Source organism: Coenobita brevimanus, chromosome 14, assembly GCF_032717465.1.
Source record: "Coenobita brevimanus isolate Jiangsu-jjx chromosome 14, ASM3271746v2, whole genome shotgun sequence".
NCBI classification, from domain to species: Eukaryota; Metazoa; Arthropoda; class Malacostraca; order Decapoda; family Coenobitidae; genus Coenobita; species Coenobita brevimanus.
Genome location: NC_136967.1, coordinates 29,039,668 through 29,052,494, shown reverse-complemented (window position 1 = coordinate 29,052,494; position 12,827 = coordinate 29,039,668). Strand labels below are relative to the sequence as shown.

The 12,827-nt window shown below is 46.1% G+C and overlaps 1 protein-coding gene across 1 annotated transcript; it reads right to left on the bottom strand.

Annotated features, from left to right (window-relative positions):
- Window positions 1-4,308: 4,308 nt before the first annotated feature.
- LOC145390332 (uncharacterized) lies at window positions 4,309-5,618 on the bottom strand. Its single transcript, XM_080265293.1, has 4 exons — window positions 5,473-5,618; window positions 5,189-5,293; window positions 4,362-5,093; window positions 4,309-4,324 (listed from the first exon to the last, which is right to left on the bottom strand). Exons 1-4 carry the CDS (start codon window positions 5,616-5,618, stop codon window positions 4,309-4,311), a joined length of 999 nt encoding a protein of 332 aa, XP_080121419.1.
- Between the last annotated feature and the right edge of the window lie 7,209 nt (window positions 5,619-12,827).

Sequence of the window (12,827 nt, the reverse complement as noted above, 5' to 3'; positions counted from 1 at the left end):
TCTCCTTCCTCTCTTGTCTTCCTTTACGTCGTTTTCTATCCCCCTTTCGTTCTTTTCCTTCTTTCATTCTGTAGAGTACACATTTCCATGTTGCAGTTTCTTTCACTGTTTTGCCAAGGCCTCTTATCTCTCTTATCCAATCTCCCTTTACAATAACAACAACTTTCTCTTCTCAGTTTCTCACATCATCCTTTAATTCATATTCCATCTACTTTCTATTTGTCTACATTTCCCCCAAGCTCTTACGCCCTTGACTGGTTCTTTTTCTCTTCACTCTCTTTTCTTGATGTTCTTTTCCATCGTCCTAGAATTCTCATCCTTCTTTCTATCGTCCAGATTTCCCCTTCACATTCCCTCAATTGTCTAGATCTCTCCTGTTTTTTTTTTTCTTTTCCTTTCTCTGTGTCTTTTTTCCTTCACTCCTCTCCTTTTATTTAATTACTTTTCTCCAGTTCTTCCCTCCTCCTACATTTCTTTTTCTTTATTCAACTCTTACACTCTCTTCCCAGTTCTTTCTTTCTTTCCAATTCCTTCTTTCGTCTTCCTCTCCATTTCTCTTCAACACCTCCCCCTCCTTTATTAGTGTTTCTCTCTTCTCCACCCTCTCTCTTCCTCTTACGAGCTACACTTCCCCAACACAGTTTTATTGCTGTTGCCTCTCCCCTTTATCTCCATCTATCAGTTCTTCCACCTCCTCCACCTTTCACTACGTTTTTCTTCCCACACCCTCCCCACCCTTGCTCTCACCACCTTCCTCACTTTTACTATCTCCCCTTTCCCTTACCTCTCCATCCTCTCTCCTCCACCACTTCCCTATTTCTTTACTCTTCTTTCCCCTCTCCCCTACCTCTACATTTCTCTCTCTCTAATATCCCTTTCTTTCCCTCTCCGTTTGTTCTCCCACCCCCATACTCATACTCTTTACTATTCACTCTGCCTCCTAAATCTCCACCTTTCTTCTCCACTTCACATTCTTCTTCTATATTTTGTCCCTCCCTCCACATCCCCAGTTTCCTTTATAATTCAGTCTCCCCCTTCCTCTCCATCTCTCCCTTTTCCTCTAAATTTCTCCCTCCCTCCTTCCCTCCCTCCCCCTCCCTTATCCGCTCCTCTCCTCCATCTCAAATCCTCTACCACACATCTTCTTTACTATTCCTTCTCCCACTTTCCTCACCTTTGCCCTCTGCGCCTTCCTTTCCATATCTCTCCCCCCACTCCGCCCTCCCCCTTATCCTCTGCCCCGCCTAAACCACACCGCTGTATTTATATCTCACTTATATTACAATGGTTTATATCCTGACAAGGGGAGGGACGGGGGAAACAGGTGAGAGGCGGAAAGAGGAGAACGAGGGGCAAAGAGGGAAGGGAGGAGAGGTGCTAAAGAAGGAAGAGGAGGTGTGAGGAATGGGAGGGGAAAGGGGGCTAACTGAGAGGAAAGAAAGGAACAGAAGGGAAAAGTGCAAATGTGGGAAAGGAGAGATAAGGGCATTGAGAATGTCTATGGGGAGGAGAAATGTGAAGACAAGGAGAGGACACGTGTACGGACAGGAGGTGAGAGAGAAGTGGAAGAAAAGGAAAGGGAGGAGACGTGTCAGGGAAGAAAATGTAATGAAAAAAGGTAGTAATAAGATAACTAGCAACTGGACACATGCGAGAGATTCTGTAATGGGGAGGGGAAACGAAGGCTGATATGACAGAGATGAGAAATGAAAGAAAGGTTACTGACAGAGGGAATGGACATAAGAAACATAAAGAGGAAAACAGGGATATGAATAAAGAGAGGGATAAACAAGGACGTCAGTAAAAAGATGGATGAAGAGGGAAGGTTATAAAGAAATGATGGGATGAGGAAAGTACAGCTACACACGACCAAACAATTTAAGGATGTGGCAGTATATATATATAAGCAGCTATGAGGACATCACAAGCCTTTGTCTTAATATGGAGAAGGTTTAAAATGAAGATAAAACGAGTCATGGAGAGGGGTTGGGGATGCTGTGCTTGAGGAGATGGTGACGGGATTAGCTGGTGAATGTTGAGAGATCTGACATGGATAGGGAGCTAAGTAACAGTACTTCACTGCAGTAACAGAAAAGAGATATAAGTGTACAAAAGAATGGAAAGTAGAGTGGCACAGGGAGAGAAAGCGATTGGTGCTATGAAAGTTTTGGCACTCGGCAGAGGTTTCAATGTGGAGGCTGCATGACTGAATGAATGTATGGGTGTGAGAGTTTGGTGTGACCTAAAAACAAACACGTCAAAAGTAAGGACAGTGGAAATGTTATTATTAAGGAATGTGCGGGGAGTGCTCTGTGTACAGAATAAAAAATTATGTGATCAGCGAAAGTCTGTTCATGATAAAACTAAAGCGTGTACATATCTTATGGAGAGAGTGGATGTAAAGAGACTGATGACAACGTATTTGTGAAAAAGTCAGAAGGTGGAAAGAGGCATGGCAGGCCCAGACAAACATGAATGTATATAATAAATAAACGAGTAAGAAAACGAGGAATGGAACCTGATGAGGCTAAGGAACCGACAGGGGGATCGAGATGGTTGGACCAATTCTGTTCGGAGTGGCATATTATAAAGTTCTGGCCCCCCCTTCCGGTAGTTGACAGACTCTCTGACATCTACTGTGAAGCACATTAATAAAATACCAAAAACTGATGTGCAACTGGCCAGGATTGTGAGGTAGAACCAAGACTCTGGAGAGGCTGGAATGGTACACTATTTGTGGTCTGGCCAGAAGTTTCGCGAGAGACAGTTCACCGAAACGACGTTTGGCCGAATGGACGTTTCGTCGACGAACATCTGGCCGACAGTTTGTCTTTAAGTGTGTGTGTGTGTGTGTGTGTGTGTGTGTGTGTGTGTGTGTGTGTGTGTGTGTGTGTGTGTGTGTGTGTGTGTGTGTGTGTGTGTGTGTGTGTGTGTGTGTGTGTGTGTGTGTGTGTGTGTGTGTGTGTGTGTGTGTTTTCAGCTTAGGTTGGTTGTATACATGTGGTAGTAGTAGTAGTAGTTGTTCCCTAGGCAGTCTGGCCGAATAGCCCCGAGTCCCTTAGGAAGGCCATGGCCGAGACCGAGCTTTCCCACAGAGCTCTCAAAGAGTGTATGTTGTGTTGTTGGCATAGGTGATTGTGTGCAATGCAGTCTTTCATAATGTGCTTAATAGTATGGGGTGCTGTGTTGCATCCTGGACAGGCATCAGCGACGGAGTAATCCAGCCTCTTCTGGTGTATACATGTGGTTGTTTATGTTGGTATATCTACTGGTACATTTGGTTGTTAGGTTAGGGTACGTTATGTTCTGTTGGGTTAGGTTGGGTTGGGTTAGGTTGTCTGGGTTAGGTTAGGTTTAGATAAAATGCTATTTGTCATGAAAATTAAATAAAGAAACAATAATCTTTGCTAAAACAGGAAGACTGGAGTTATAACTCTCCCCCTTAAAAATGAATAAATAAATACAATAAAAAGGAAAATGCAAAAGAAAGCGGTCGGCTAATATCCGCCGGCAAAACGTCCTTTCGGGGAAGTGTCCATCGGGGAAACGTCTGGAAACTATGAAGCTCATTTATCTTGGCAACTGGGAATGCTTGATAATGCTCCTTATCCTATCCTTTCTTTTCTGAACCCTTCCTCATCTTCTTCTCATGTGGGGAGAAGAGGTCAGAATGATGATGTCAACTGCACAAACCAGATATAGGGAGAACTGAAGGTGACTAGGTTAGTTGAGGCCAAAGCCTATGATATAAAAAATAACTTACCAAGGTGATACAATGATCAAGAGAATAAGAATATGTAAGAATCATTCCTTGTCCATGGCCGACATACCTGTATTACTGAGTACAAAGGAAACAAACAGAAGCATAACTCTTAGTCCTTTCATGGCTGGTTGTTGTAGGGAAGGCATTAACAAACAAAACTATTCTATGAGTTAAAAAACAAGGAGAGAAAAACAGGAATATTAGCTATCCAGCTCGTATGAGGTGACACCATGATAAGTCCAGGATTTGCCCGAGAGGAGTGAGTGTGTACTTACCAGCGTGGGAGTGAGATATGGGATCCTCAGCAAAAAGCAGGAAGTTGCAGAAGATGTCGAGGTAAGCGACAATAAGCCTGAACCATGGGTGCTGGAAGTAGTATCGAAGGTCCTTGTCCATGTAATAGGAATACTGGCTCTGTGTGTCCAGAGACTTGCGGCGGACCAATGGCGGGCCGCCCCCTGAATCCTCTTCCATCCACCGCCGCTCCAAAGAGGTGGAGGACCCGTTGGCAGCAGCGTCCGCAGCGGGGGCCGCCTGCATCGCAGTCACACCCATACATTCCTCTGCCGGTGTGTACACGTTGGTGTGCAAATCAAGCTTGTCGCCAAAGCTAAGGCGCTTCTGAATCTTGGTCTTGACGTCTCCTTTCTCTACCTGCACCACAGAGTGAGCAGGGGCGGGGGCAGGGCGAGATGGCGAGCATATTGTGTCTGAGGGAAACTTGGTGATGGGCGTGAGGGCGGGCAAGGAAGGTGCTGGGTTGTGGGTGCGTAATGGCTTCAGTGGGTCAGCAGAGGAGCGGTGGTCAGGGTAGGGCGAACGGGGTGCTGCATCGCTGCTCAGGTCCGACAGGTTCCATGAGACGCTGCGGCCGTATGACACGCCGCATGAACTGCTACCATCAATGTAGGACAGCTGTGGCGAAACCTCCCGCCAAAAGTTGGGAGTGCGGGCATGGTCTGAAGAAGGTGTGTGGGCGCGGGGAGTAACGGGTGTCATGGACAAGCCCTCACTAAGGTCACAGCTTGCGGCTCGCTGTGCCTCGAAGCTGCAGATGAGCCGCTCCAGCTGCTCCAGGTGCTGCCTGCCCACATCAGGCGTGCCAGGCTCGCCACCTCGTGCACCACTACCACCTCCTGCCTGCCCACCTGCCTCACCATTCTCCACAGCTGCCTGGCACCCGGTCTTGCTACAGCCATTGCCCTCCACACCTCCTACCTGGTGAGTAGCAGCCCCCCCTGCCTGGTGTTCGCCATCACGCCCACCACCGCCCCCGCCGCCGCCGCCTTGGGTGGGTGGCGGCGCCCTGCCTTGCTGTGGAGAGTCGGTGCTGATCAGGGTGGCGCCTTGGGTCACTGTCACTACTGTCACTATCCGAGGCCGCGCACAGGGCGGGCAGGCCTCACTCTACAGCAGGGGGGCCACCTTCTCATGGCGGCACGGCCACGGGTGGGGGCGGGGGCGGGAGCGGCCTGGTACGGCCCTTGCCTGCCCCACCATCCTGTGTCCCAGCCGTCTTCACTGCCCAGCCTGCAACAGACACAGCAGTCACGGATGAGATGGGTAAAAGAACACACACACACACAGACACACACACACACACACACACACACACATTCAGGAGGCAAGACCACAACGCAACAGAGAACGACGCACACAGAATACAGTGCTGGACACCACACATATGCAAAAGACAAAAAAGGAAATACAGCATGATACAGAGCCTATGCTGTCCAGGACGCTTCCGAATCATAAAGGTAACCTTGTGCGGAAAATTAGACTCATCTTCGTGGCGTGCGGGTGGACCATTAAGCCAGGCCAGACGTAGGATCCGACCCGCCCTACCTGCCCTCATCCGGTTACCTGTTGTTTATTGATCTCTTCACTCCGCCACTCTTACACCACACACACCTTCCTACACCACGCGGGAAGGGGGAGGTCTAAAGTAAGGAAGGAAGAGGAAAGACAGAACATGAAAAGAATGAGGGAAGGGTGGAAATGGACGGTGATGAAGAAAACGAAGAAGAAATGAGGGAGAAGTGAGTACTGGACAGAGAAAATGCTCATAAAAGGAGGCCAACTAACCCGAAAAAAGGTTACCTGCTGAGGTAAGCTGGTACAACACATCTGACTACAGAGATGGAGAAGGAAGAGAAGAGGAAGAGAGGAATATGAAGGATACGGGATAAGGATGAAAAAAAAAAAAGGAAGAAGAAGCAAAGAAGGGAGAAAGAAGGGATAGGAGAAAACAGTTTTTGAAAGTGGAAAGATAGGAGAAAAACAATAAGGGAACAAGGGAGGAGAGGAAAAGGTGAATATGCAGCAAATAAGAAATAAAAGGGAAGAGAGAACGAAGGAAAAGAAGGCTGAGGAAGAAGATGAAGACGGAAGGAGGGTATGGGAAACAAAAACGTACGAAGGAAAGAAAACGACAAAAGACTTATTGGTTCTTTCGGGAATGTTTGTGACAGAATGGGGCACGACTGTGGTCCATACAGTAGCCTATGAACCAATGATAAGGACAGTAAAACAAGGAGATGGACACAGGAAAAAAAAAATTAATCGGATGAACTGAACAGGAAGGCAATGAAAGAGGAAAGAATGAAGTGAGTTGCATCAGAAAGGAATGGAAAGGAAGGAAAAGAGAGAGTGGAAGAAGACTGAAGGAGGGAAGAAGTGGCAAGTGGAAGAGAAAGAGGATTCGAGGAAGGAAAAAACTGTGTGAAGGAGTCTGAAAAAGAGAGGAAGAATATTAAAGAAAGAAGAATCAGGGGAAGCAGTAAAAACAGAAGAAACGAGAGGCGAAGAGTTGAGCAGGATGGAGAGTGAAGGAAGGAAAAAAAAAGGAACATGGGAAGGAAACAAACCATAGGAAGTGGAAGGAAAAGGTAGGAATGAATGAAAAAGGATGGAAGAAAGGATGGAATTGAAGCAGAAAAATAATGGGAAGAAAAATAAAGAGGAGATAAATGAATGAAGGGTAAAAGAAACAAAGGAAGAGGAAAGAAAAGGGAGGAATGAAGGAAAATGAGACAGAAGATGAAGGAAGGTGGAAAAAAGAAAAAACTATATGGGTGAGTGAAGAGGCGAGAAGAAAGGGAGAAGAAGGAGAGAAGAAGCAAGGAAGATGAAGATGAAGGAGGGGGAGAAAATGTAAGAAGAGAGGAAAAAGAAGGGGAATGAATATACAACAGGGAGAGAGGGAAGAAAAAGGAAATGAAGCAAGTAGTATGATGGAATAAAAGACGAATAAAAAATGCTAAACGTGTGAAGGAAGAAAGGGAGGAAATAACAAGGCAATACAAAAGAAAAATACTGAAAGACATCGAAGGAAGTATCACCGAAATGAATCCAAAAAGGGAAAGCTGAGAAGCATAATAAAAATGATATGGAGAAGAGGGGTGAAGGGCGAATAGAAGAAGAAGAACAAAAGGGGAAGAAGGAAAAGGAAGGACGAAGAAGTATCGGCACCTGGGGTCGGGTAAGATGTGAAATGCTTCGTCACTGGTTATCATTAATTACACATATGCGTATCGTGCACAGTGCCCATTATAATGCAATACAGTATGAAAGTGTGGGGTTAGATATTACAAATTGGCAACTGTGTCACAACCGCAGTACCAACATAACCGTGTCATATCCCATAAATCATTGTCTGTGTACCATAATGTCTCACACTGAAAGGGTGCACATACTTTTTTTTTTTTTTTTTTTTTAGGGTACATGAGAAAGCAAACTGCAACATACCTATTGGTCCTTTCGAGGCTGTTTGTCATACGGCAGGTAATAATTAAAGTAATATTATATGAGTCAAAGACACAGGTAGTAAAACAGGAAGGCTCCCCGCAACGCATCAAAGCGTGAGATAATGAAGGGAGAAGAGGAGGGATGGGAGGGAAAGGAAGCAGGAAGGGACAAATGGAAAGATAGGAAAGGAAAAAGGGACAGAGTGGAAGTAGGGAAAGGAAGAAGGAAGGGACGGGGAGAAAGGAAAAAGGAAAGAAGGAAGGAAGAGTAAAAAGAAAAGAGTGAACGGAAAAGGGGGAAGACGGCGAAGAAAGAGGAAGAGCGGAGATCAAGGAGAAGGAAGGCACAAAACGAAGAGTGAGAGAAAAAGAACGGGGAGAAGGAAGACTGCAGAAGAAAGAAGGGAAGGAATATCGAGAAAAGGTCTCATCCTCTCTCACTACTTCCTTCTCTCTCGTCTTTTCTCTCTCATCACGTCTCCATCCAATTAGTAGAGTTCCTCCTTTTCTCTCTTCCCCTTCTCTTTCCTCCCATCTTTCTCCATTCACATCTCTTCCCCACTGCACAGGGTAGGCAAGGCACGGTATCTCTCCAGACGGATCATGGAGGTGAAGAAGGAAGAGGCGGCGGCGGCTGAGGAGTGATGCTAATAGGAACCGTTACTAAGCAACCGCAAGCGTCTACGAGCGCTACAAACTGCTTTTAGCCAATGATCTTACTTGGGAAAACTCCTTAGAGGTACATATAGTCTTATTTTCGCTTGCTGTGCCGTCTGGATTTGAACGGTCTCCTACTATGAAGTCAGGCTGTATATGTTCGCTGTATTTGTTCTCTTAATCTTAACTATCTTCATTCTCTCTCTCTCTCTCTCTCTCTCTCTCTCTCCACCGCCTAATTCCTTCATTTCTTGACCGCCCTCTCATCAAAACTTTATCACTCCTCCCATACACCCACTAATATTTTGGCTTGCTCAACTTCCCTCCGTCCTTTCTATTTTCCTCCCTTCTTATTCCTACCCTTTTTTGTCATTTTTTCTCCGACTCTATATCCTTCTTCCCCTCCCTGTCTCACCGCCTTCCTCCTTCCTTCCCTTCTTGTCTCTTCCTCTGCCCCCTTTCCTCCTTCCTCATTGCCCCTCCTGTTTCTCTCCCATTTCTCCATTATCGCTTCTCCCTCTTTTCCTCCTTTTTGGTGTCTGTCCTCCTGTTACTCCTCCTTGTCCTATATGTCTCTCTGCCTTCCTATTTCCCTCCTAATCATCCACCACCTCCTTTCCTCCTTCCTTATTGGCTTTTCGGATTTATCCCTTTTCTTCGCGACCCCTATCCCTTCTTCCTTTCCTTCTTCCTCTCTCTTTTCCCTTCTTGTCTCTGTCTGCCTCTTTCCCTCCTTTCTTGTCTTCCCTTTTGCCTCCTTCTCTTCCCCCTTCCTGTCCTGTCTGTTTCTCTTCTTCCCTCTCTTTGTGCCTTATTTCCTCCTCCTACTCTTCCTCATTCTAGCCCCCCTTGTTTCTCTCCTTACCTCCTTCCTTTCCTTCTTCTCCCTTCCTCAACCTCCTTCCTCCTTGCCCTCTCTGTTTCCCCTCCTTATAACTTTTTCTGCGAATTTCCCCCCTTCCCTTTCTCTTTCCCCTCGCTACTTCTCCTTCCTACCTTCTTGCCCTCCTTTCTTCCTTCTCGTCTGGCGGGATTTCTCCCCTTGCCTCCTTCCCTCTCTCCCTGTTCCTTCCCCCCTCCCCCCGCCTCCTTTCTCCATTACATCTAGACCCCTGCACCCTGCCTGCCACTCCAATTATCCTCTCTCTCTCTCTCTCTCTCTCTCTGCAGTTCCGTGGCTCCTCGTGTCTTTCTCTGGCACCCTCTCCGTCGCAGCCTGCACACATTATGAAAGACACAGGTAACCTGGGTGGGGTACAGCCAGCATCTACTAAAAGCCCCATCACAAACATGTACCCTATAAAGAACGACCTTATTAATGTTTCCATGAAAAAGTGACGACATATTACCTTATTCATCTATGTACTATACTACATGAACTGAATAGTGTCACATATCTAAATATGCTCATGTCATTTATCTAAATATGATCACGTCATTTATCTAAATATGGTCAAAATTCAGAATGACACAGCGACAAGACGAAATGGGTTAAATCTCACAGTCATTACAAGTACAGGAAAAAGACAATACTGGCAAAGAGGAAGACGACTGGCAGAGGCTACCAAAACAGTGGTTAGTGCTAAAACTGTATACAGATACACTTAAAATGGATTCGCCAACTACGGTATTTCGACCCTATGGGCATCACCAATATTAACGTTGTCATGGTCGAACATGTCCACAGTAATACCCTGTTGCAGCTAACGCCAGACGCTTTTATTCAGCTGTGTGTCACATAAGCCCAACAGTTTTAATATATTATCATTACCCGTTTCCGCCCACGACGGCCTCGGGGACGGGTATTGTTTTCACTCGGTTTGTCTGGGTGTTTGTTTGTTTGTTTGTTTGCATGTGTCTGCCTGTTAACAAATTTACGCGAAAACTACCAGTGCGATTTTGACTAAAATGACAGGGATGATGGGCTATGACCTTCTGATCACCTGATTAAATTTGGGGCCAAACTGGGCCAAGGCCCAGGCTGTAGGCCCCCAAAATTAAAGAATAAAAAATCTTTAATTCGCCACAACTCCTTTCATATTCGTCATGTCGACATGAAACCAAAACCTAAAGGTCCATCTTTCAAATATGAATCCTATAACATGCCTCATTACATCAGGGGAGTCACCCCCCAGTTAGCGGTAGGGAGGGGCACCTGTCGGTCGGACCTAAAATTTCAAATGGGCATAAAATCGTCAATTTTCACCCGATTTACTACAAATTTGATATGTGACATCTCTGACTAGGTATCCTGTTGTATTTATACGTCAGCACTAAAATGTGCTGGGAGGAATGAAGAAAGTGTTTAGATGTCGTTCACTTAGAACGGATGTAAAGAGAAGTCTGTATGAGGGTGTTGTGGTACCGACTGCGTTATATGGGGCTGAAACATGGAATATGGGTGTAGCAGAGAGAAAAAGTTTGAATGTAATGGAGATGAGGTGTCTGAGGAGTATGTGTGGAGTGACGCATATGGATCGAGTGCGAAATGATGAAGTGCGAAGGAGAACTGGAGTTATTCAGGAGATGGCTGGTAGAGTTGAGCAGAGGGTGTTGCGATGGTTTGGGCATATGGAGAGAATGGATAATGAGCGATTGGTGAAAAAAGTAACTAGATCCGATGTGAGAGGTGTAAGGCTGAGAGAGAGACCACGAATAGGATGGATGGACAGTGTGAAGAGAGCGCTGGATGCGAGAGGGATGTCTTTTGAGCAAGGAAGAGTGGCTGTGCGTGACAGAAATAAATGGAGAGAAATTGTGAATGAATAAGTGATGACGCAGCCCTGAGGGGATATTCTCCCGCATTTGGTGTGATCAGCTAGTCAGGTCAGGTGCGGGTAAGGGGATCAGTCTGTTATGATGTGGCAGGGTAAACCAGCTCTGCTGTCGGGCCCTGCTGCGGATGTCACTAATTGCATTGCGCAGCTGACCCTTGTGCGGTGTGGTGCGGTGAGGATCTGTCCGTTCTCCCCTTTGGGGCTAAGATGCGAATGAATGTGTTTGAATGGATGAGTAAATGGGGAGTGCGTCGTCCTGTCTTGGCTACATTCCTTTCCTTGGGGGAAGCAGCCTAGGTATATAGATAGATAGATAGACTAAAATGACTGCCGGGGACGGGTGTGCTGCGTCTTGGCACCGCTTCTTGTTAACCCTGTAAAGACCATAACAGCTTTAGTACTCTGTTACAGTGATGCCTATCGATTTTCTTTACCTGAGAATAAGGCATGGAACACTGAGGACGCTAAGTACTGTTATTATTTGCAAGATTTAATGTATAAGAATAGACCTTGACTACATCCAAAGTCCTGGCATGAGCGAACGTTTGAGTGATGGTTGATAATTTTGGTTGTATTCCTTTTTTTATAGATTAGTAATATAATACATTAAAGAATTTCTTCTTTTGCCTTCCAAATACAAATATCCGTACTGGTCTTTGCAGCCAGCACGGTGCTCTCTTTCCTGCCGGTTACACCACCAGACAGAGTGGTGGGCGGGGGAAAGTCGCTTTCTTTCCATCCTTTTCTCACAAGCATTGGTTTGATCTTGACAGGTACCATCACCATAGACCAACAGGCCTAATAGATTATTCTCTGTACTTCCTAAGTAACCTTATGTAACGACTTTCAAATGTCCCCGCCTTGCTTCCTGTTAGTTCCCATTTTGATCTCTCTCTCTCTCTCTCTCTCTCTCTTTCTCTCTCTCTCTCTCAGCACTACGCCATGTGCACCCCAGAGAGCCACAGAGGCTGAAATGATAGCTTGAGGTCTTCTATCCTGGCCTAAAGGGGCTTTCACACATTCAGGAGTCGGACGAAGAGTCGCCAAGAGTTCAAACTCCTCGTGGATTCTTGTCAACTTGGCCAAGAATCCAGCAATCTAAGCGAGTGCGCCAGGTGGGCGCTACAAGTAGCTACGCATAGCTTACGCATTGCTACTAGTTTCCTAGGGCGGCGCTATGAGTATCTAAGAGTCACTACGTATTGCCGAACCAAATGGTCTGTAAAGGTCTACAAGCAGCCAAGAGTAGCTATGAGTAGCTAAGACCCCCACTAGAGTAGTTACGAGTGCACTACGACCATGAAGAATTTGATGCAAGTCTATCAGGAATGTCTGGCGAAAAAAAATATATATAAAGGATGTGATGCAGGTGGACTACTCACTCAATAGCAAGCTTGCATTCAGCACAGACCTATGTATCCTCAACGACCATGGCCGGAGGTGCCCGCGAATTGAAACTACTGAAAATGCAGGTGGATTTGGCATGCGAAGTGGCCGACATCAGTGTGGCCATACGTAGGCTGTTACTTGAGAAGAAAAGAAAGCAAAAGAGGAGAACCCTTTGGAGCAGGTTATGGCTGCTACGACGTCCTATGTACGGCCAGTACGAGAAACTTGTTGAAGAGTTGATATTAGAGGACTCCCATAGCTTCAGGAATTTTCTTCGAGTGGATGACAACATGTTCATGGAGCTGCTGGAAAGGGTTGGCTCCCGTATCGAGATGCAGAACACCTTCTGGAGAAAGTCATTGTCACCTGGGTTAAGGCTGGCCGTCACTCTGCGCTAGCTGGCAACTTGAAGATAACTACAAAACCCTTTCATATGGCTTCAGAGTGGCCCATAATACCATCTCACTTATTCCCGAGACCTGCTAGGCTATCACT